At 56.1% G+C, this 24,040-nt stretch overlaps 1 protein-coding gene across 1 annotated transcript in view; it reads right to left on the bottom strand.

Annotated features, from left to right (window-relative positions):
• The window catches only part of HCN4 (hyperpolarization activated cyclic nucleotide gated potassium channel 4), a 41,149-nt gene extending 29,190 nt beyond the window's left edge, over nt 1-11,959 (bottom strand). The window contains exon 1 of the mRNA XM_059915464.1: nt 11,175-11,959. Within this exon, the coding sequence (XP_059771447.1) occupies nt 11,175-11,959 (785 nt within the window). The remainder of the gene's footprint in view (nt 1-11,174) is intronic.
• Between the last annotated feature and the right edge of the window lie 12,081 nt (nt 11,960-24,040).

Here is a 24,040-nt window from a genome sequence, read left to right as displayed (position 1 = left end):
ACAAGAAACAAAAAAGGCTCAAACACTGCTCTCCCCACTTAGGAGAATGAAGCAAAAATGGAATATTGCTGTGGAGTAGCACGTGAGCACAAGCTCAGGGGAAATTAGGTAGGAGAGCTCACCTGCTCCTGCGGGAAGGGCGCGCTCCTGTGAAGGAGGAAACGGGATGCATTTGGGGCAGAACTCCCTAAGGCCAAGCAGCACTGGTGCCGGACAGGGCTAATGAGGACACCAGGGGAGGGCTGTCCCATAGAAGGTGGCTAAATATTGACTCTGGGAGGGTCTCTACGTGGCCCTCTTGTTAGGCTGTGGGTCTCCTGGGAGTGCCTGGGCTCTGGGGACCTGAGCCGGACAGGACTCCACCTTCCCTCCAGGAAAACACAGTCTGACAAGGACATTAAGCAAGGGGCATGTTCCCTGGGGTCCTGCCAGCCCCGGAGTTTTATGGTTCTCTTTGCTAACAACCTGCGAGGAAGAAAAGGGAACGACTCCCTGGGGAGGGGCCCATCATGGATGGCTTGGATGTACTTCACTCCCAGGCTCTGGGGAGCGCTGAAGGGCTACGGTGAATGCCGTGCAGTCAGAGAACCGCAGACTGTTAGCGCAGAAGGGGCCCTACGGGTGCCAGCTCATTGGCTCCTGAAGTGACAGAAGCAGAATCACCTGGGTGCTCCCCAAACTTATACCCGCCCGGGGCCTCACCCACGGAGACCCAGGCATCCATAATTGCATAAAGCTCCCACGTGACTCTATACAGCCACCAATTTCAGATTTGGGGTCATGCTAAAACCCAATCTCTGGTCCCATTTTCAGATGAGGAAAGCAGGGCCAGGGTGGTGAGGGCTCAGCTCAGCCCACAGAGCTGGATGGGGCAGAGCCAAGTCTTCAACTGGCCTCTTACTCACAGCCAGCCCCCTCGGCTCTGTCAGCAGAAGCTTCAGTGCAACATGGCAGGAGGGTGATTCCCCAGAGCCTCTGGGACAGATTGCCACATTTCCTTCCCCTGCCAGTTCCAAAGGTGATGGTCCTGCTGGTCTTCCCCTTGGACTCTTCCAACCATAGTTGTCCAGTGTGACCTGTGGTCTCCATGGATCCTCACATCTGAACTCTTCCAAGGCCAGGTTGGAGCTTCCAGGAGGGGACAGTGGCCCCCTACAAGAGGTGGCTGGGAGGAGGGAGTGGGTGGGGGCCTTTGCCCAGGGAACAAAGAAAAGAAAGCCTGATCTCCACTCCCACAGGGGTTGACGGGTTACAGCATAAGCACACAACATGCTAAGGAGCCCCCCGCCCTGAGCCCCAGGATAGGGGCTGGCAGAAACTCTGCAGAAAGAGGCCAGGAGGTAAGGAATCCCCCACACACTCTGGGAGCACAGGGGCCCCGTAAATCCAAGATCACGGCTGGATGGGCCTCGGCAGAGTCTCAGGAATGAGGGAGGGAGATTCTCATCAGCTCTACTTGTCAGCGGTGCTGTCCCTGCCCTGCTGGCTCAATGTGTACTAATGGGGTCAGGATTACGGGTTCAATACCTATTTGGCCAATTAGCTTTGCTCCCTTCTCAGCCTCAGACTGAGCCCTGACGCTGGACACTGAGAGAGGAAAGGACTTTGCTGAGGTCACACTGCAGAACAGGATGAGGGTCAGGAGGGTGAACTCAGCGTGGGAGGGGTGGACAGTTACAAGCTGGGAACGCTGGGATGAGAGGCCCAGGGCTCCAGGCTGGGCCAGCCCCGATGTTGCATGAGGACAGGCCACAGCTGCAGAGTCTCCCCTGCTGGACCAAGTTTCTCCTAAAAGTTGCCAGTGACATTGATGAGACCTGAGGGTGAGGGTCTTTCCTGTCCCTGGGGAAGGGGATAAGTGCCCCGTATCATATCTGACAAATTGTAGGTGGGAGAAGCCCACGGCTGGGTTTGGCGTCAAGTGGTCGGGGACTCGGGTTAATCATTGACAGGGGCTGCTCCAGCCTGCGATGGGGAACCACAGTGTAATTACTTCTGGGCTCCAGGCCACACACTCAGTGACATTATTGCAGTGGCAACACCTGCCTTCTGGGCCTAGGATGGCAGAAGAAGGAAGTCTTTTCAGAGGTTGTACAGCTGGGGCCAGGGCTTGGGAGAGCTCCCCTGGGTTTCAAGGACCCAGGGTGAGAGGCCAGAGAGAGACACATATAAACACATGCAAACACACACACACACACGCGTACTCAGGCAGCATCAGGGGCAAGACGGGGGGCCGTGGGGTCAGAGTCCCCAAGGGCAAAGCTTAAGGAGTGCAGGTCCAAAACGGCAGGTTCTGAGTAATCTGAGTAATCCTCACTGTCTGCCAACACCCCCCCAAGCCAGGCGGCTCAAGCTCCCAGACACTCGCCTCCAAGAAAGTGTGCAGAATGGTTCTCTCTCTCCTTCAGATCCAGCTCAGCTCTGCTTCCTCCAGAAGCCTTCCCTGACCATCAGTCCAAACTGGTCTACCTCTTGTCTGCCCTCCCCCTAATCAGACTGGGGGACCCTAAGAGGAGCTGAAGTCCTACTCTCCTCTTCGCCAGGTGGGGAGTGACCCCCATCATAATGGGTGAAAACAGTCATGGAATGCAGTGTCTGGTCTCCCAGAGGGTACGACCTCCCTTAGCTTGCCCCTCCCCAAGCCCAGAAGATAATGTATTAGCCAGCCCCGTATTATGTATTAATTTCTGAAAGCCTCGTTCGTGCAGACATAACACATCCACCCACACGGGTAAATGCTTAGACAGACACAAAATCATCAGCAGCCAATTATCAGGCCCCCACAGCTGCGGTGAGCAGACTGGAGGCCCCACTGCTTGCTCCGCAATTTGTGGGAACCCAGAGCTGGGGGAGCAATGGGGAGTAGAGAGTCCCTCTACCAAGCCAGCACACCTCTCTGTCCAGCCCCGAGCGCCGCTCTGCAGGAGCCACGAGCTGGCTGCCTGGCTGGAAAGACAGACACAACCCCAAAACAATAAGAGACCAGAGCAGGGCAGGAGTGGTCACGTGTGAGATTTGGTGGCTCTGGCGTTGGTAGCGGTGGCACCGCTGTGTATTTACAATTTGTACTTTACCTCCCCGAGAAGACCAAGGGCAGCTGGCCGGGATGCTAAGAGGCGTAGGAGCTCAGGGAGCTTGAAGGAAGGGAGGGCTTCCTGGGTGGGGGGCATAGGATGGAGTGGGCAACATGCCCACTCTGCCCCCAGCCCCGGTGCCTCAGGGAGGCACTGGGCTTGGCTCAAAGCTTTTGTTCAAGGGCTCCAGTTCCTGACCTCAGACCAAAGCCTTATCTTGGTCCCAGGCTGAACCCTGATCCTGAGCATAGACTGAGTCTCGGCCCTGGACACACACTGAGCCCTAAACCAGAGACTGACTCCCCTTCCTTACTTCTCCGATAGATGTAATGAACAGACCACATGACCACCTACTTCTCTGGTGGAGAGAACACAGATACCGCTGACTATTTGTTCCCTTCCCCTTTAAACCCCAAACACTCCTACCGAGGAACAGGTGTGTCAATGGCATCTGGATGTGGCTCCAAAATCCCAGAGGTCGCCAAGCCAGCCAGGACATGCCGCGGCGTCGGGGGAGCACGTGGGCAAGCATCCTGATCTGGATCCCCAAGAGCAGCAGCCCCAGAGTTGGGGGTTAGGACAGGCATGTCTCAGCCTCCGGAGGCTGCATTTTCAGGTATGGAAAGACTCCCTTCTCACGGATGAGCTTAAATTAAGACGGGACCCTGAAAATACCTAACACTTCAAAATTCAGGCATGGGGCTGGGGAGACAAGACAAAGCTCCAGGGATGAGACCATTCAGGAGAAGCCTTCTCTGGACCCCTCTGGCTGGGGGTGGAGTAGACTGTGGAGCCTTAAGACCTTTGAGCCATATGTTATATAACCCTCTTGGGTTCTGGTTTCATCTCTGACTTGGACTTACTCTCTGACCTTAGGCCAGTCACCTTCCCTCTCTGGTGCTCTGCTCCCCATGTATAAAATAAAGGCTTTAGGCCAGGAGCTTTGCCAAGCCCTGTCCAGATCTGGTATTCTGAGACCTGTTAAATTTCCTGTGCCCGCTGAGCCCCTCCACACAGATAATATGTGTCCAGCATTATCTGCAATGTTTTCATTCTCAGGAGAATGTTTTCTTGAACTACTTTGGTAATTTAGCTTTTAAAAGCTAACACACACACACACACACACACACACACACACACACACACAAAGAAAGAAAGAAAGAAAGAAAAGAAAGAAGGAACAGAGAGAAAGGACAAGTGTGAGTTTTGAGTCCTAGAGAACAGGTTCAAATTCCAGTTCTGGTGCTTCATAGCTGTGTGATTTCGGGCAAATCTTTTTTTTGTTTTTTCCCATCAGAGCTTCAGTTTCCTTATCTGTAAACTGGGGATAATGGAACCTATTTTTCGAGCCACTATGAAAAATAAATAAAACATGAGAAAAGAAGCTCCTAGAACAGTCTGGCACATGGTAATTGTTCATAAATGGTGGTTATTGATCTGTGAGTCCACCTGGCTTGAGTCTCTATTGGTCTGAGCCGCTGTTTAGTTTCATCACTTAGAAGCCTAAGGGGTCAGGCGGCTAAATGTGCAGGGGTGGCATGGCCAGACACCACAGGGACAGGTGAGGACTGTGGGCAAGTAGAGAGCAAAAGCCAGTTTAAAGCCTCTAGTGTGATCCAGCTCCCTGCTGTGGGTGGCACTGTGGGGCCAGAGCTGCCAGAGTTTCTAATTTTTCAAGAGACGCTAGAAAGCCAAATTTTTGCCTTACATCTTTCCGTTTTAAACATTGCCTCAGACTTGTTATGACACACTATGCTGGCCAAACAGAACACATCTGGGTACTGTATTTGGTCCACAGGACGCTGCTTAGCAACCTCTGGTGTAAGTACTGCTGTCCCATCTTGAGTGCCCTCGGTGACGGGGAGCTCACCACCTCTCTGTGCCGCCTCCCACCCCTGTTCTGGGCAGGTGCTGATGATAGAGAGTGTCTCTGAGTGGCCTCCTAGGCTCTGGGATCACAGATTTCCAGGGCCCTGGCAATGCTTTCTCAGTAAAGCCTGGCTGGCAGAGAACATCCTCTCTGAAGCCAAGGCAGTGCCCCTGCCCTCCCCACAGCCCGCTCTGGCTGGGAAATGTGGATTCTTCAACATCCCCTGGGCCCAAGCAGGACCGCCTGGCTGGCCTCCGTAGCCCTTCTATTAATTAGCAACTGGCAACAGCAGCTTTGTGAGAGCCCTTGAGCCAAGAGGTGTGTGTGTGCTGGAGCTGGCTGCCTCCTCAGTTACATGACAAGTCCCCCCGGGGACTGGGGCTGGACCTTCTGCTCTGGGTGAATTCCCCCGCGGTGGCCAGTGTTGTGGCAGGCGCAAGGGCCACTCAGGCTGCTAGGACACTTGTCAGCCCTGTCATCTGCAGGTAGACTGGTGCCTTCCAGGCTGGGCAGGGGCAGAGAGGAGTGACAGGCAAGCCCAGCCCACAGCGGGGCTGCTAGGCATAGTCTGGGCCGGGGGAGGGGGCATGCAGATTCAGGCACCTCCCCCTCCCCACCGCAACCTCCGGGTGCTAAGGTGGCTGCTCCCGCTGGATGCCTCTGTCCTCCTCCCAGCCAGCCGCTGTCAGAGCCGCCTCACACCAGCTCTCCTGCCCGGCCCCTCCGGACTCTCTCACTGACAACATCTGTCCCTTCCCAGAAATCCCAGTGCAGCACAGCAGTCACTGCACTCCCTGCCACTTCTCCAGCCGGCCGCCCCTCTGGCCCTTTGAATGGGAGAGAAGCTGCGAGAGCAGTGGGACAGGATGGACTGAGGGCCCTCTGGCCCCCTGGCCTCCTCCTGCTCACCCCACCGCAACAGCCAGCATCCAGGACCGGCAGGGTCCAAGCAGCATTGCGGGAAGGGAGGAAGGCCGACTCCCCCAGGTTAGCACCGACCTCTGTGGCTGAGAGCCGCTCATCCCAGTTCACAGGACTCACCCTGCCGTGCTTCTGCTAGAGGCCGAGAGGAGAAGGCAGAGTCTCTGGCCTCCAGGAACTCAGTCAGGGAGCCCAGGCTAAGCGTGGAACAACACATGGTCTGAACCCTCAGTACTCCAAGCATGGTTCTGGGCTGGGCACCAGCGGCATTACCTGGGCGCTTATAGGAATGCAGAATCTCAGACCCCACCCCCGACCTAATGAGTCAGAATCTGTATTTTAACAGATCCCCAGGTGAGCTGGATGACATGACACTGTGAGAAACACTACATTGTAACAAACACAGAGCTCCTTCCTAACGCCATGCGATGGGCAGGGATGGAGAGATGGACGATGGTGGCTGCAGTGGCCTGAGAGGGCATCCCAGAAGACCCGGGGGCCCTAAAGCATGGGAGAGGAGGACACGTGGAAGGCAGACAGCCCAGCACTGTGTAAGACAGGCCACTTGACAGCCCAAAGCCTCATGGCTCACAGCAGCTAGGGGAACAAATGGAGCAGGGCTGGGCAGGGGAGAGGCCCCCCAGCCTCATCATGCAGTGTCCAGACCAGGAACTGAAGCCTTGCAACGGGGAGGACCTGGAGCCCAGGCCTTTCCACCCAGGCAATATAAGGGTCCTGGCCCTCTGGCCCCATCGGGTTTCTGTGCACCTGGCATCCCAGGAGCACCTCGGCCCCGAGCCGGATGCCGGCCTTCGCAGCACATCCTTCACCTGCTCCAGTCTTAGCAGGTGATGAGATTCTCTCATCACTGGAGAATCCCGCTGCCCACTGTGCCAGCTGACAGCACCGCCCAGGCAGCTCACCTTGGAATTCCCCTCTGCACCAAGGCACCCTTTCCCCTCCCCTAGCACCACAGGGGCCTGCAGCACCTTTTTTGCCTGGCTTTTCACACTGATAGCAGAAGCACATTCCTGGGCAATGCCCCCAGGAAGGCCCCAGAACCCCCCAGACCCAGAAGCAGCTGCTGCCTTCTTCCTCCTCACCACCTACCCGAACAGCCCTTCCCATGGTTGGAAGGGAAAGAGATGGGCATGGCACTGAGGAAACAGAAAAGTAACTAGTCCCCCAGCAGAGCACCTTTCCTTCTCCGGGCATCTAACTCTGCCCCTTTTTTCATTTCCATCCTGCAGGCAATGGGAAGCCCAAGCCTCAGACTACAGGGCCCCAGGGAAGGCTCTGGGAGGCTAGCACCTGCCCCTCCCAGGCCAGGACTCTCTTCTGGGATAGCTCAGAGTGGGGTTCACAACCTAGATGGCTTTCAACTTAGGGGTTCCACAGACGCCAGAAATTGAGTGTAATATTGAGTGTCTGGATACGTGTATCTTTCTGGATAGAGACTCTATAGTTTCCAGCAGGTTCTCAGTTAGTTTTCTGACACAGATTCAGAACCACTGGCCTGAGCCAAGGTCAGAAGCCCGTCTGGTCTGCTCAGAACTAAGGGAAGGCAGCAGTGAGGGCAGGGCGGTGTGGTTCACGACTGCATCACTGGTCTCTGACAGTGCACCTCACCTCCACCAGGTGACCACAGTTGGACAATCTGTGTCTGACATGGCCATAGGCAACAGGATTCCCATTTTTCTACATGGGAAAACTGAGGCTCAGAGAAGGCTCATAACCCAAGCAGGGTCCCATAGCAGACAGAGCTGGGAAGTGATGTGAGGTGGGCAATGGCAGTGCCTGGGGCCATGGACCAGCACAGGAAGTTAGTTTTAGGCCAACCCTGGGACCTACCGAGCCACTGGCCCAGTTTCCATGATTTCGGAGCCCAGCTTTTTCTGTCCGCAAGTAAAGGACCCTCTAGGGAGGGCCCTCTGTTTCCTTCCCTTTCTCACAGCTTCAGAAGGCTCAGGCTAGGAAAGGGAAGGGGGAGAGGGATAAGCAGGGTCAAGCTTCTGCCTGCTTCCACTCTCAAGGCCAAGCTAGAGTTTGGGGCACAGGAGTAGCCCTAGAGCTGACATCCCACAGAGAGACTTCCCTGCCAGCCCCCATGTCCACCCCACAGCCCCAAGATACCTGCTCAGACACCTAGATGTCACATACCCAGGACAAACCCCTGAGCCTGATGCTTGAAAGCCTGACCAGCTTCTGGGAACAAAACCTGATACATCTTCACTGGGGGTCCCCACTCCTTTCCTCTCCTCTTGGAAAATCAAGATCACACAGATACTATTTTCTATTTGTTCCAGGTTCCCACCACCAAGCTTGGCTTCTAGGACATGCCTCATGTGGAAGAAAGGACCCACCCAGGACCAAAGAGCCCAACCAGCCTTGGGCAGGAGCCTGGGGACCAATATCCTGAGGGGCTGCACGTTCTGGCCTCTTCCCTTACCAAACCCTAAATACAGGTTCAAAAGGCAAATGTGGAGTGCAAGGGGAGGGGAGGCCAGACAAGCTCGTGGAGACTGGAGGAGCCATGGGGGTAGCCAGGGCATGGCGTGTGTGCGTCAAGGGGGTGGTGAGGAGAGGCAGAGGCAGCCAAGAAAAGCCTATTATATACGTGGCCCAAGTTACGTGGGTCCCTCAGAGTGTAGCCCAGTCCAGCACTTGGAAAAGGCACCCAACCTTCCCCTCCCCAAGAACAGGAGATGCCAGAAGCAACCCATGACAGCAAGCCCTGAACTCCAAACCGCAAACTCAATCTATCATGGGCGATTCTTTATTAAACCAGTTCTGTTGGATCAATGCTTCCTGCCCATGAAAATGATGAATAAACCCTCAACTGGCCTGAGCAATGCTTGCAGAAGCTTTTGTGAAGCCTGTGCTGGACGGTGGGGATTGGCTCCACATAGAAGCCAAAGGCTAGTGGCTGAAACTTGAGGGACTGAGCCTTAGGGTGCTGGGTTGGCGGGGGGGAGGGGGAGGCAGGGAGGTGAGGCTGGGTTGAGTTGGTGGGTTTTCTAAGCTTAGAAGACTTGGCCAAGTCCTTGCCTCTTTGACCTTGTGAAGATGAGACCAGCTGTTTTGTCCTAGAGGCATGACCACAACCCCTCCACACACACACACACAGATAGTCTTTCTTGGATTTCTTCTTTTACACCTCACCCAGCATCAGGCTGCACACAGAAGGTGTATGCTTCCAGCTACCAGTTCCCGTTGTTTGTTGCACAAACCCAGATTCAAAGCCCAGTCTGACCCTTTTTCTGTTGCCTGTTTATCAATCCTGCTGCAGCCACACCTCCCTATCCCTACCACCCTCCCCTCTGCCATGTCCCGGGTGGCCTGCAGTTAGTAGGAGATTCTGCAGCAAGGGGACTGCAGATAGACATGCCAAGATAGGCAGAGTAAGATCAGGAAGGCGGGAGAGGTTCCCATAGATGCAATCAGCCGGGCCCCAGCCCTTCACCATCCAAGGTAAGGGGCAACTGGGAGGGCAAGGGTCAGTTCCCAGAAGGTGCTTTTGATCAATGCCTGTTGTCGACGGAAGCTAGGCATGCCTCGGATTGGCCTCTTGCAGCCTCCCACCCCAGACAATGAGGCTGGTGGTGAGAACCCTGAACAGAGGCTTTCAGACAACAAAGCCAGAGGGGAGCTGAGTGAAGGAAGGGAGGTTGATATTGACATGGCCTACCTGCCATCACAACCAGGGAGTTCAGAGAGAGGAGGAGCCCAGGGCACCCCCAGGGGGTGCAGGAGACAACAGCGCCTGCCCACTCCTCCCTAGCTCAGGCTGGGATCCTCAGGTCCTAGTACTGACCAGAGGGGAGGTCACACTTTAGGAACCTGGCACCGGGAACCAGCCACAGTTCCTCATGAGAGGGTCTCACATCGGCTCACACAACTTGAGGTCGGTGGCTGTCTGTTTAGTCTGTCCTCTGGCCCCCCTATGCCCTCTGGGAATGGGAACCCTGGATATTAGGGTTAGGCAGAGCAATCTGTCAAAAAAGGAAAAGGTAGGGGCCCTCCGTTCACCACCTATTTTAAGCCCTTGAGTGTTGCCTGACTGGTCATTCCCAGCACCAGAAATCTCTCTCATTGGATGGAAAACGGCTTTGCTCTCATTACAAACCTAGCTTCCCTGAAGTTTGCAAAGAGGGCTCTGGGTTGGCAAAATGCTCATTTATATTGGCAGGCAAACAGGGTAGGCAGGGAAGAGAGCTAAATAGGGGGCAGGGCCCAGAGAGAGAGAGGATGAATCAAACCCAGCTCAAAAGCGTGAACATTTTTCAGACCCTCACTTCAATCCTGTGTATCAGGAAAGCCCAGAGAGGCACTGAGGGACCCCAAGATCTTGATTAGGGTAGAGGCATCCTTGATCCCAACTTTAGAGGCAATCACCAATATCTCTTTTTGCACAGATACCCCCACAGGCCCCGAGTGGTATCTGCTCTTCAGTGGCATCTGACTCAGGTGATGAGGAGGGGGTGGGGTCCCTCTCCCTGACTGGTAGTCACACCATTTGTTTGGGGACCCACCACTGACCCATGAAAGACCTAGCAGCTGCTGGAGCTTGGGCTTCCGGGGTGAGAATGGGGCACAGGACGGGCTTAGGGGCACAGGACAACTGCTCATCAGTCAGGACACCAGGCATCTTCACTGACCACTACAAGCAAGGTCATGCTCTCCTGCTAGTCTGGATGTCAGCTGACCAGGGTGCCTGCTCCAGGCCCACCACTTGGCATGAGGGGCTGGGCCAGGGTTAAGGTGGGTGCAGAAGGTTTTTATCCTGGACTTCAATCCTCCAGGAGCTCAGCTCTCCCTCCCCAGCTGCAGCTTCCCAGGACACCAGAAGGCAGATATTAATGCCTGGGGTTAGCGCCCAAAGAGCTGGCCCAGCTGCCAAAAGGTCTGTCTCTCTTCTGCGCCCTGCTTTGCAGGCTTAAAGACCTGGAGCAGCCTTTAGAATGTCCACCCTGACTCTGCAGCCCAGAAGAGGGAGGTGGAATGTGGGGCTTAAGGTGGTAAAGCCTCATCTTGGCTGCGGGCAGGGCTAGGCCAGGCTCAGAACACCTTTTCAGCTTGCCTCTAATGCGGCCCAGACCCGGAGAGGACGAGGTTGGGAGGCCTGAGCACAGAGGAAAGTTCTCAGAGCGTGCAAGAGGAAGTCTGGGGGTGTCTCAGAGCCTAGAGACGCCTCAAGCTCCCAGCGCGAGGAAGGAAAGTTAACTCCGGCTGAGAGGCAGGGCCGAGAGAGAGGAAGCATGCCTGCGACGGCTCAGGCAACCCACAGGATGATCGCCGGGCCCCCTTACCTGAAGTCGCTGTAGGGGTGGATAATCCAAAACCCGGCCGACTTAACTCTCTCCTGCTCGCGCTCCACCGCCTTCTGGCTGCCGAACATCCTCAGGGAGAATTTGTTGACCCCGGGCTGGAGCATGGCCCCGAACTGGCGCTGCATGAAGCCGGCCTGGCCCAGGCGCACCTCGGCCTCAGGGAGGATCTGGTCGCCGGCGGCCGCACCTCCCTCCACTTTGATCGCGGTGTCCACCGAGGGCTGCTCGCAGGAGGCGGGGACCGGCTGCGGCGGCTGCTGGGCCGGCGGCGGCGAGGCTGCGGGCTGTGCCGAGGCGCCAGAGCGCTCGGTCTCGGCCGCCAGGCCCGGGGGCGTCCTGTCCTCACCGGGGGACGCGTCGCCCTCGGCGATGAGCCGCCGCTCCTCCGCGGAGTCATGCAGGTGCCCGTGACTGCTGCCGCCCCCCGCTCCGGCGCCGCCGCCGCCCCGGCTGCCCAGCGATGCCAGGCTCCCGCGGAAGCGCCTGCAGTCGCCGTTAGTGCTAGACTTGCCCGCGCCGCGGGTCGACCCCTCGCTGTCTGCCGCCCCGAGGGCCGCGCCCCGGGGCTCTGTGCCGCCCGCGGCCGCCGAGGGCGAGGGCGAAGGCAGCGGCCGCAGCCGGATGCTCCTGCGGCTGGGGTCCTGGCGGCCCCCAGCTCCCTCCTCCTCGGCGTCCTCTTCTTCGTCCATGATCCACGCCTTGGCCCCCACCTGCTGCGGAAGGCTGTAGAGTCTCTTGCGCATGGACGGCGGCAGCTTGTCCATGGCTCCAGGGGCCGGGGGCAGGGGCACGGGTGCGGCGCCGCGGACCGGCTGCAGGTCCGCCCGCCGGTCAGTCCGCCCGCGGGGACTTGTCCTTCGCCGCCGGCGCCGAGCCGCCTCAGGCGCCCATGCTGGGCAGGCTGCGTGCGGCGGGGAGGCTCCCAGTCCGGCTCCGGGTCCCGGGGCTCGCCGCGCTGCGCCTCCTCCTGGGCCGGGCTGGGCGCGGGGACCCCGCTCTCTCTCGCTCCCTCCCTCCCTCCCGCGGTCAGGGGCGCGGCGCGCGGCCCGGCTCCAGGCGCCCCGCCCCCGCGGGGAACAATGGGCGCGGGTTGAAGCGGCGCTGCGGCCGCGGCGCTCGGAAAACCGCGCCGGAGCGCAGAGCGCACGACCAGCACTCCTCTGGGGCGTGTGTCCCACGGGCAGGCGGGCTGTCCGTCTGTCCCGCCGCCCGTGCTTTGTGGCCAGCCACTCGCGAGCTCGCCTCGCTTCCTCTGGCCGAGCCCGGCCGGCCCGTCCCGGGGCTCCCGCTGCAGCCGAGCGGAGCCCAGCGGCCCGCCGGGCTTACATCAGCGGCCGCCTCCCCCGGAGCGCCCTCCGGCAGCGCCCGGCTCCCGCGCCCCGGAATATTCATGAAGCCGCCGCAGCTCGCGGGTTGCCATAGGAGCGGCTCCCGCAGCCGGGCCGGCCTACCTGGGCTTCTTAAAGGGGCAGTGGCGCGCGGGCCGGGGACCGGGGGCCGGGAGGGGGGTGGAGGCGGGCCCGGCGGGGGGCGCAGGGTGGACCCTCGCCGGAACTTAGGGGTTGAGGTGAGAGGCGTCCTTAATCCTCAACCCTCGAGTGTCTTTCCTTGGCCAAAGGCTGGGAGCCCATCCCAAGCCTAGGGTTCCGACAGGGGTGTGGGGCGGGGTTTCCCAATCTCTCTTTCTCCGAGCTCGGGGCTCGCCTCTCCCCGGCGGTTATGCTTTTCAGCTGGGTCTCCGACCCTCCTCCGGGGAGGCGGGTCGTCTGCATGCGGAGCTGCGGGCCTTCCCGCAACGCGCCTGGAGAGGGGGGTTTCCGGGAAAGGCACTGCGTCGGGGCTGCTCCTGGGGTTTTCCTGTGACACAGGAGGGGGCAAATCCCCCGCTGGTCTTTCCCCTGCGGAGCCTCGCAGCGACCCGGCCAGGAGGGCGTGGGGGAACTCCGGGAGGCACAGGGCGCGCGGGTGAGACCCAAGCCGTTCGAGGTAAGACTTCGAGGAAATGAGCCTGCAGCAGTCACGGATGCGGGGTCCGATCCCGCACGCACCTCTCCCGGGGTGGTTCCGATGCGGGTTTCGGAGACTAGCCGGCTGCAGCAGGAGCCAGCAGGCGGGCTCTTCCGGGCGACCTGGCACTCTGGGGCTAGCTGTGGACCTCCTTCTCCCTGGGTTCTCTTCCAAATTGTGACACCCAACGCTAGGGGAGTTCCTGCTCCACCCAGGCCCCCTACCCCCAAGCAGCTGCACAGCTCCCACTCCCTTTGAGTCCGCTCCTCACCCCCACCCCCCAGGGCAGCCGGCCATCCCAGCTGTGGTCCTCTCTCTGTGTGCAGCCTCGGGTTTATGGACAAATCCCACCAGCACTGCTCCTCTCCAGCGCTCTAGGACAGCCTGACAGCCCAACCCCCATCCACACAGGCTGGGCTGCCAGACCCCCTCTCCCTGGCCTGGGGGCTGCCAAGATGGCGCAGGGGTTACTCAGATCCTGTCAGGGCCAACATGCCAGATTAGCTCAGAAGTGGGGATGGGTCATTAGAGGAAAGTGGTTGGCTGGGGAAGGTTGGAGTCTGGGTTAATGTTGAGGTGGATTTTCAGCGAAGTCTGACAGGAGGGAGGCAAAAAGGTCCCCTAGCCCTGCCATCTCTCTGAGGAATAACATGAAGTTTTTCTTCAAAGAATTTTTTATTCTCATTCTTAGCCCACTAGTGACCATCTCTCCCACCCCATTCAGAGCAGAAATTTTGGAAGCAAGATTGGGGGTTGGGGGCAGCCTGGCAGGAGCTTTTCTGCTGTCTACCCACTGGACCACAGGACCTCCCATGCGGAGAGGGAATGACTAGGGTGATGACATCACTGCTTGCTGACATTTCTACTTTTGAGCAGCTCTGAGCTGACAGTTCTCTGCACAGATGCTGGGAGGCCTAATCCCTGAACGTCCTTGGGTCTCCTTGAGAAAGAGTGTTCTTAACCAGCGGTGAGCCCTGCCTGCCCTGGTGTGCCAGCCACAGGAGGAAGACCTCCATTTAACTCACTTCTTTGGGCTTCTGTGTCAGCCAGGAGCTAGGCTGCCCTACCCAGACAGGCTTCCCAGTGACCCATGGTAGCGACATCTCCTCCTCTAGAAACCTCTTCCTGGCCACGCAAATCTTGGCCATGTCCCCCCCTTTGGGGTCCCATGGCCCAGGATCTCCCATCAACCTGAGCACTGATTACACAGTGCAGTCTGTGTCCCCTTCAGGACTGAGCTCCCTGAGGGGAGGATAGGTCTGATTCATCTCAGGGACCTCCACACCAACTCAGGGGGGACAGAGAGAAAATCCATAAATGTCAACTCAACACATGAATGAGGGACCCCGGGAGTTAGTTAATGCCACTGAATGGGGCTCCTTGAAGTAGATGTTGGATACAACCAGGGTTCCGCTTCCTGGGACACTGGTGCCACAGGCTGGCCAGGGATCAGGGTCCCTTAATTCCTCTCCCTCTAGCACCTCACTTCCTCTCAATTTAATTAACACCAGCCATTCAGGACCATCTAGGACCACCCTTGGGTGAAGAAATGACCGTTTGATAAAGCAGGCACATGGGAACCCCTTGTGAGGCCTGGTCTCTCCTGTCTCCTCTCTGTGAAAACCATAATGGAGGATAGCTGTGGCATGCCAGCAATCTGGGGGAAAGAAGAGAGGGAGACCCAGATCTTGCCCTTGATGGGATCCAAGTTGTGGGGAATCTACACTCATGTTCAGGAAAGAGGATAAAACTCAAGACAGAAAAGAAGTGTGCACTAAATCATGCCTCAACCAATGAGATTTGAGGAGGGGGACCTCACTGAGGCTTGTGGATAGCTAGGGAGGACTTCCTGGAGGAGGGGTCAGATTTGATGAGAGACATGTATCCAGCACTTTACAGTTCACACTTCATTTGTTAAACCACGTGAAATTTTTGTGGGCCAAATATGGTCAAATTTTTCCAGTTTCACATAGCTCAACCTAACATTCTTTTTTTTTAAATAAATTTATTTATTTATTTATTTTTGGCTGTGTTGGGTCTCGGTTGCTGCGCATGGGCTTTCTCTAGTTTTGGCAAGTGGGGAATGCTCTTTGTTGCAGTGTGCGGGCTTCTCGTTGCGGTGGCTTCTCTTGCTGCGGAGCACGGGCTGTAGGTGCGTGGGCTTCAGTAGTTGTGGCTCATGGGCTCTAGAGCGCAGGCTCAGTAGTTGTGGCACACAGGCTTAGTTGCTCCGTGGCATGTGGGATCTTCCCAGACGAGGGGTAGAACCTGTGTCCCCTGCATTGGCAGGAGGATTCTTAACCACTGCACCACCAGGGAAATCCCTAAACCTAACATTCTTACTCCTGTTTGCAAGCAGGAGAACTAAAGCACAGAGAGGTTAAGTGACTTGCTAAATGTCCCACAGCAAGAAAATGGTGGAGCTGGAACTCCAGCCAAGGGCTCCACAGGTCAGGCTCTTCTCTGCTGCCCAGGTGACTCACACAGATGGGGTGGGAACAGGCCCATGTACCGGAGGGAGAGGCAATTCTGAGTCTAGCATGGCTAAAGCAGAGAGGAGGTAAAGAACGGAGCCCCCCCCCCCCCCAGTTCTGTGCTCTCCCCATTGTTCCACTCAGGTCTCACACCCTCTCCTTTCCAGCACTGCCTAGAAAGCCTGAGGTCTGCTCTGGTTGGTCTTGTAACACAATACACAGGACCTGGGGACCCTAGCAAGGGAAAGGCCCTGCCTTTAGACTGAGATAGGGAGAAGATCTGTGGCTATCATCTGCAATGGGGAACTGAGTACCTCTGGGAGACAGATGTGCTTCCTGCCAGGCTGCAGGGGGCCTAGGTATTCCTGGAATGCAAACCCAGAAAAGAGCTGGGTCTAAGAGAGAAGGGGCTGGGAAAGATGGGCTTCCTTCCCTGGAAGGGACGCTGAATGTCAGTGAGATTCAGATGACCTGCTGGGGGTGGGGTGGGGATGTAGCTGATTATTATATATCATCCTCAGGTCTTACTTGGTGGCAACCTGGATGGGCAGATGGGGATGGGAAATTCTGGAAGTTTATTTGCTCGTGGTCTGAGGGCATTTTTCTTGCTTAAAGAGGCAGCTCTTGGCTCCCACACTGTGTAATGCCAAGGTTTTGGCCAGTTCTGCTTGAAATTTAACCAAAAAAAGAGAGAACAATGTAGGATATTTTAGGGTAAGATTGCCAACTGTCCTTTCTTAGAAGGCTGTCTTTATTCTACCATTATATCCTTGTCGCATTTTCTGTGTTAAAATGCCCTTTTATGAAATCATAGTGCTGGGAGAGGGTATTTTTTGTGTCCTTGGCTAAATAAAATGTTGGCACAGGGTCCTGTGTTTGTTCCCAAAAGTCATTTTTGAAATGTTATTGGTCTGTGTATTCCAAAAGTCTGGGATCCCCTGCTATAAATGATAGAGCATGAAACTGGAAAACAAAAGCTCTAGAATGAAATATGTCTGTCATTTACTGCCTGTGTATGCCTCAATCTTCCTCGCGTGTAAGATGGGTTTAATGATATGTATCTCCTAAGTTATTATAAAGACTACATGAGAAAACGAATGTGGCGAGCATGGCTTCTCATATGTGGTCGGTTCTCAATAAACCCTGAACAATGGAATATTGAATGAAACCACTGTTAGCCAACAGAGGGGGAGACACTTGGCCTTTGGAATCTGATTTTAGGTCATATTCATCTTAATTGCTGTTGGGATGAAAGGGTTGTCTTGCTATACAGGATTGCTTTTTCTGAATTCTCCATCCTCGATATGCCCTGGCCAGGTGTCCAGAAGGCAGACTTTCTTCTCTCTGGGATGGGCATTTGCCTAAGTGGGATCAGAGGGAACTGACTCAGAGGTCACACCCTTGACCCTGTGCTCGAGACTCCCACCAGACACAGGTGCAACTTCATCTTTCTGTTTAGCGTAGATATCATCCTCCCAGTGCACCTTCTGCTCTGCTCTGAGGCAGGTCTGCTCTGTGGGCTGCAGCAGGGACATATCAACTTGCTGCTGGGAGTCCTGACCTGGGGACTAGGCCCCTGAGAGTTCACTACATTCCCTCGGGTTTCCTGTCTTGAGGGTTCCTGATGAAGAAACGGGAAGGGGGACGGGGCACACAGGGAGCTGGCCCAGTTGGATGTAGATGTATGAAAAGAACAAGTCAACCACCCAGTCTCAGCCTCCGTCCCTGAGCACAGCCACACATGGATGGAGGCCAAGAAGGCAGAGCATGGGCAGTTCCCAGTCTGGTTGAGGCAGCGAAAGGCTATCTCAGAGGTTTGTAATCAAGGGTCAGAGTAAGTGGTTCAGAAGCTCAGAGCAATTGTCCTCCTGAGTATGTATGGTCAAGGTGGGCTTCCTGGAGGAGGTGGAAAGTGGACTGGGTTTTCTAGTAGGGTTTTCTACTGGTGTGTGTGTGTGTATGTTATGGGGGAAACCGTGAGTGGAACAGCCTGGTAGGGGTGAGGCCTGCTGCATTCTCTCAGTGGGGTAAGCGAGGCATCGCCAGAGGGCAGGGCTAGAGTAAAGGTCCACCTTAAGGGACCACTAAGCTGTTGCCCTAAGCCTGCCCTAGGAGGAAGTCTGCTGTCCCCATAGAAGGAGGGTATTGGGTCCTTCTGATCCCCTCCTTCCCAACATTGTCCCCTCCAGACTCTGGCTGCAAAAATGCCCCGGGAGCCCACATGCCCACCCTTCCCCAGTGACATTAAGGCACTAGTGAAAGAAAGCCCCCACAGGTTCAACTTCCTATTGGGCTTGCTGCCTGCTTTCTTCTCAGCTCTACCTGGTTTCTTTAGGACCTGCGAGTGTGAACTATTATATTGTTCTGTTCTCCACACCCTGCCTCTGTGCAGGACCCCATCTGGGAGTGCCCGGAGCCCAACAGAGCCCAAAGGGCTTTCATCTCCAGGCCAACCCTGGCTCCACTGCCCTTGATCTCTCCAGTCTCCCCATCCTGCACTCCCAGCTGTTCCCCCAGCGCTCTGCCAGGGCCCTGGCCGGGACACCATACCCCTCTCCTCCCAGGGAGGCAGAAGAAAGATGTGCTGACGGCTCAGCCAGTCCTGGACTGTGTCTTTGTGTCCTGCTGGGGCTCCAGGATGTCTGGGCCACCTGGACTCGGAGCCAGGTTGGAGAGTGAGGCACTTGGGGGAGGAGGAGGCCCCCGAGGTGCCGGCTGAGCCGAGCTGCCAAGGAATAAGGACCAGACTCTCCTCTGCCCCATGTCTGGAATTCACCATCTATCAGGGCTGAAGTGAGTTTAGACAGGGGCCCCGGGGGTGGTTTCAACAGCCCGGGCTGGAGGTGTTAGGGAGGGAAGGAAGAGACAGGATGGCCTGGGAGAGGGGTAAGAGGGAGGAGGCTTGGCAAATGGGGCAAGATGGAGGGTGGAAGGAAGGGGAGTGAGGAGACCTGGGGAGATGGGGCTCACTCGGGAACCCTGAGGTGGCCCAAGGAGTGGGCTCACAGCCCCCCATGAGCACTGGGCTCCCCCCCCACCGCCAAGCCCTGCCCATGCTGTCCTCCCTGACATGCCCTCCGTCCTCTTCCCCACCCCTCTACATTTTCTCCTTCCGCCAATTTCACATCACTCCTTTTATTTATTCAATCATTCACCCGTTTATTTATCTAGCCCACTTGTGGAGTACCTTCTATATGATGCTATAAGGTCCAGCCCCTAAGTTCCAGGCACCTCAGGCTGTGGCTGGAATAAGACAGATACAGAAACTCCCATCTGGAAGGCAGGGATGAGGGTCCTGTGATGTGGACAAGTGGCTGGAGAGCAGAGGATGGAGGGGGAAGGGCGTAGAGGAGGGGAGCAGGGGAGAGGGTCATGTTTGAATTGGTCTCTGAAGAAGGCACATGTGGTTCGGAAGAGTGGAGGCAGAGAGGTGGGAGCGCCAGGCACCGGGGACCCCGTGCTCTGGATGGGTCTGGGAGACCGCAGCCCTGGTGGTCCAGAGCAGTGAGCACAAGGACCCTTGGTGGCTTCGTTCTGGAGGCAAAGGGAAGTGACTGGAACCAACTCAAGACAAGCCAGGACTTTGGGCATGACCATCGGGTGGTGCCCTGGGAGCCCAGCCCTATGCTCAGCTCGGCAGTGAGGGAGTGAGAAAAGAATAAGAGGCAGTCCTTGCTCTTGGAGGCTCACAGTGGGGTCACACGAGATCATTTAGTCATCCTCCCAGGGACAGAGACCTGGACCCCCGACCCCTGGGGGCAGGGAGTGAGCCACAGCCAGGGCCAGGCGGCTGCTGGGGAGATCTGCTCTCCAGCTCCCTGCAAAGCACATCTTTTGTATGAACCCCATGGCCCAGCCTCACTCCCGCAAGCCCTGCACATCAGGATAACCTGCTATTACATGAGGCTTTTGCTGGACGCCTTCCAGGGAGAGACAGTTCCGCTGTGTAATGAAAGCTGAGCCCCACAGGCCACCCTGCAGGGTCCAGAGCAGAGTCAGAGTCAGGGAGAGGGCGATAGAGGCTGTGACAGAGACTGACAGGGGCTGTGATAGGGGCTGGGACAGGGGCTGGGACAGAGACTGTGGCAGAGACTGTGGCAGAGACTGTGACAGAGAATGTGAAGGGGCTGTGACAAGGGCTGTGACAGAGACTGTGGCAGAGAATGTGACAGGGCTGTGATGGGGGCTGTGACAGGGGCTGTGACAGAGACTGTGGCAGAGAATGTGATGGGGCTGTGATGGGGGCTGTGACAGGGGCTGTGACAGAGACTGTGGCAGAGAATGTGACGGGGCTGTGATGGGGCTGGGACAGAGGCTGTGAAAGAGACTGTGACAGAGACTGTGACAGAGACTGTGGCAGAGAATGTGACTGGGCTGTGATGGGGCTGTGACAGGGGCTGTGACAGAGACTGTGGCAGAGAATGTGACGGGGCTGTGATGGGGGCTGTGACAGGGGCTGTGACAGAGACTGTGACAGAGACTGTGGCAGAGAATGTGGCAGAGACTGTGGCAGAGAATGTGACGGGGCTGTGATGGGGGCTGTGACAGGGTCTGTGACAGAGACTGTGACAGAGAATGTGACGGGGCTGTGATAGAGGCTGTGAAGGAGACTGTTACAGAGACTGTGACAGAGAATGTGACGGGGCTGTGATGGGGGCTGTGACAGGGGCTGTGACAGAGACTGTGGCAGAGAATGTGATGGGGCTGTGATGGGGGCTGTGACAGGGGCTGTGGCAGAGAATGTGACGGGGCTGTGATGGCGCTGTGACAGAGGCTGTGAAAGAGACTGTGACAGAGACTGTGACAGAGACTGTGGCAGAGAATGTGACAGGGCTGTGATGGGGCTGTGACAGGGGCTGTGACAGAGACTGTAGCAGAGAATGTGACGGGGCTGTGATGGGGGCTGTGACGGGGGCTGTGACAGAGACTGTGACAGAGACTGTGGCAGAGAATGTGACGGGGCTGTGATAGAGGCTGTGAAGGAGACTGTTACAGAGACTGTGGCAGAGACTGTGACAGAGACTGTGACAGAGAATGTGACGGGGCTGTGATGGGGGCTGTGACAGGGGCTGTGACGGGGATTATGGCAGACGCTGTGATAGAGACTGTGACAAAGGCTGTGACACTCACTGTGACAGATGTTGTGGCAGGGACTGGGCAGGGACTGGGTAGGGGCTGAGGAGGAAACGTGACTAAGTCTGGAACCACAGGCAGAGTTGGGACAACAGTTCCTGGAGCCCAGGCCCACACTCCCACGGCCGACAGCGCGGTTGGCGGTGACAGCAGCAACACTGCAAACACACAGGCCCAGCGTCTGTGGAAACGCCAACAGGCTGGAGCTGCCACAGGAAGAAAGCAAGAGGGAGGTGAGTGAGGCCGGTTCCCGCCCAGCTCTGCTGGGCACTGCTGTCCGTCCGTCCAGGGGCAAGTTTCTAGGCCTCGGTTTCCCCGATAATGCCTGCCTTGGGGAGAGATCAGATCGCAGAGTGAGATAAGGGCTAACATGGACTGACCTGTGAGGCTCCAAGTTATTGCAGGGGGGTCTCTGAACCTCCGCAGTCTCCCCAAGCACAGCCCGCTGACTAAGAAATGCGCCTTCCATGTATATGAACAACCATTTACCCCATGTGTGGGTGTTAGTGTGATGAGTAAAAACACACATTTGTTTTAAAGCATAATTGAATTCATAGTCATGATAACTAACGTTTAAGGAGAGCTAGCTCTGTGCCAGGCACCACGCCAAGTACTTAGTATGGATTAGCTCATGTAATCCTTGCTAGAGGCCTGTCAGGTAAGTGGTATTATCCCCATTTTACAGATGATTAAACTGAGGCTCAAGGAGTTGACTAACTTGTCCAGACTCCCACGGTTAGAGGAAGAGCCAGGGTTTGCTGGCAGTTGTGTCTGACCCAGTCTCTTACCCTCATCCACCACTGGCAATGTTCTCAATCACAACTGCTCCCATGTCAGATGTATTTTGAAGTTTCAAAGTCAAGTGGTTTTTTTTAGTGAAAAAGAGGTCCCTGTACTCCAATTGGCTGGGACTTACTGGGAAGAATTCCTTCAGTCCATGGGCATTTGGGGAACTCATCTCCTCTCTGCACCCCACCCCCCAAGGCACTGGGAATTGGGGATGAGCAGGACATGATTTTCTGCCTAAGGAGAGCACAGAAGAGCTATAACGATTCCAAGGGCTATGGTTGTCATTGCAGCTTTCGGTCAGGCTCTCACTGACCAACGTGGGTCATAAACAGTTCTGACCAAGGAGTCTTTGTCCTCTCTTGCTGTGCTAACTCTGCAGGCTATTCTGATGGCCCCTTGTCTCACACGCTTCTTGAGTCATGTTCAGAAAGGAAATTCTCTGCCAGGCCCCTTGAGAGGAAGGGCCCCTCAGCCTCTTCACAGAGACCCCCTCCTCTGCTGTCCTTGAGGGATGGCTCCTCATTCTCCCAGACCACCCCTGCCCCGTGGTCAGGAAGTGACATGGTTACTCCCTACGGCTTCTCCCAGACCACTGGGACCTCTACCACCCATAAAACTCCTCCACCCACCTGCTCCTCTGAGGCTCCCACACCCGGCCCCCTCAGGGCTGTCACCCAGGGATCATTGCCACCTGGCTTCCTCCCCACCTAAGTCCTGGAGAGGGCTGCGCTTGAACCTTGGCCCTGACTCTGGGTTTTCAGAGCCCTTCTTCTCAATTTCAGCTACCCACTCCATGGCCAACACCTAGCGCCGCTCCACCTTCTACAATCTGAAATTCAGGCTCCCCAGTCCGACCTCAGCCTCGTCTCCTTCCACCCTCTCTGGGTCTCCCCATTACACCTGCTCTTTGAGGGTAGAGCAAGCTCTGTCCACCAACCTCCTGCCTCAGTCCCTTCCTTCCCCAGCTTAGACTCCAAGATCCATCACCTCAACCTTCACCTCCAGTGTCCTCTGCTCCCTTGTTCCAGCCCCACAATCCTTTTTGTTTATCCACCTGGAAACTCCAGCCCTGGATCAATGCAACCACCAGCCCTCTCTGAGGTTCATGGGCTACAGCAGCCCTGCTGAGGCAATCAGGGAAAAATCACAGAGCCGCCCAGATTTGCTCTTCCTCAAGTTCATCATCTAGTGTGCCTCGGTGCTGCCTGCCCGGCAACCCCATTGTATTTTCCTATCTGCCTTGTCTTCATCCTGTCCATCAGTTACCACTTCTCCCCAGTGTCCAACCTCTTCCTGCAGGATCCTTCCCATCCACATTTCAACCTGATCAAATCTTTTCTCTCCAAAAAAGGTCCTCCTTGAACCCCACTGTCCCTTTCTGTCCTTCCCATCACATCTAATCTTCTTAAAAGGGTGGACTTCACATGCCTTCCTTTCTCAACTGCCACTCATTCTTTAGCCCACGGAAACCAGGCTTTGCTACCCATTGTGTCTTCAGCAAGACCAAATCCACCTTGCATTCCTGTCTCTACATGACCCCTGAGCATCATGTGATGCTACTGACCACCTCCCCTCCCCCCATTCTCCTCCCTTGACTTCAGGAATACATACTCTTCTGATTTTCTTTCTATATCCCTGGCCAGTCCTCAGTTTCCCTTATGTGAGGAGGAAGCTTTCCTCTGCTGGCTCTTCACCTGTTGGCATTATTCCTGACTCTGTTGCGAGCCCTTTCTTTTCTCATGTGATCTCTCTCCCTGGACACTCTCACCAAGGCCCTTGGCTTCACTTCCCATCCTTGCCTTCAGCCCAGACCGCTCCCCTGGACTCCAGACCTGTTTGATCAATGGCCTCTTGGATGTCTTACAAGCACCTCCCCCTCCACGTGCTCTTCTCCAAAGACCCCCTGTTCTTCCCACTCAGTGAATGATACCAGCATCCCTCTGGTGGCTAAAGCCAGAAACCTGGGCATCATTCCTGACATCTTCTTCCACCCCCTCACCTCCCACATCCAATCAATTCAAAAGTCTTGCTATTTCTCCTTCATAAATATCTCTCAAATATGTCTACTTCTTACCATGCCCACTGACACAACTGACACAACTCTAAATTATTTCTTGCCTAGGCTATGACAGCAGCCTCCTAACTGACCTACCTGCCTCGAGCCTTGTGTAGCTAGAATCCATTATCCATGATGCTACCAGAGTGGTTTTCCAAAATGTAAAACTGGCCATGTCTGCTGAAGACTCTTCAATGACTTCCACTGGACTTAGAATAAAACCCAAACTCTCTAATCTGGCAAGTAAGCTGCTTTTCAGCCTGGCTGACAGTAATTCCCCAGCCTTCCCTCCCATCAGTACCCTCCTTACCCTGGCACTCTACAGCCCTGTACTTTCATAGGCTTTCTGCTTATGGTGATGGGGACACCCTTGCACTGGTGATTAT

This window comes from Balaenoptera ricei, chromosome 2 (genome assembly GCF_028023285.1).
Source record: "Balaenoptera ricei isolate mBalRic1 chromosome 2, mBalRic1.hap2, whole genome shotgun sequence".
NCBI classification, from domain to species: Eukaryota; Metazoa; Chordata; class Mammalia; order Artiodactyla; family Balaenopteridae; genus Balaenoptera; species Balaenoptera ricei.
Note: the sequence above shows the minus strand (reverse complement) of the source record. Positions and strands in the feature narration are given on the sequence as shown.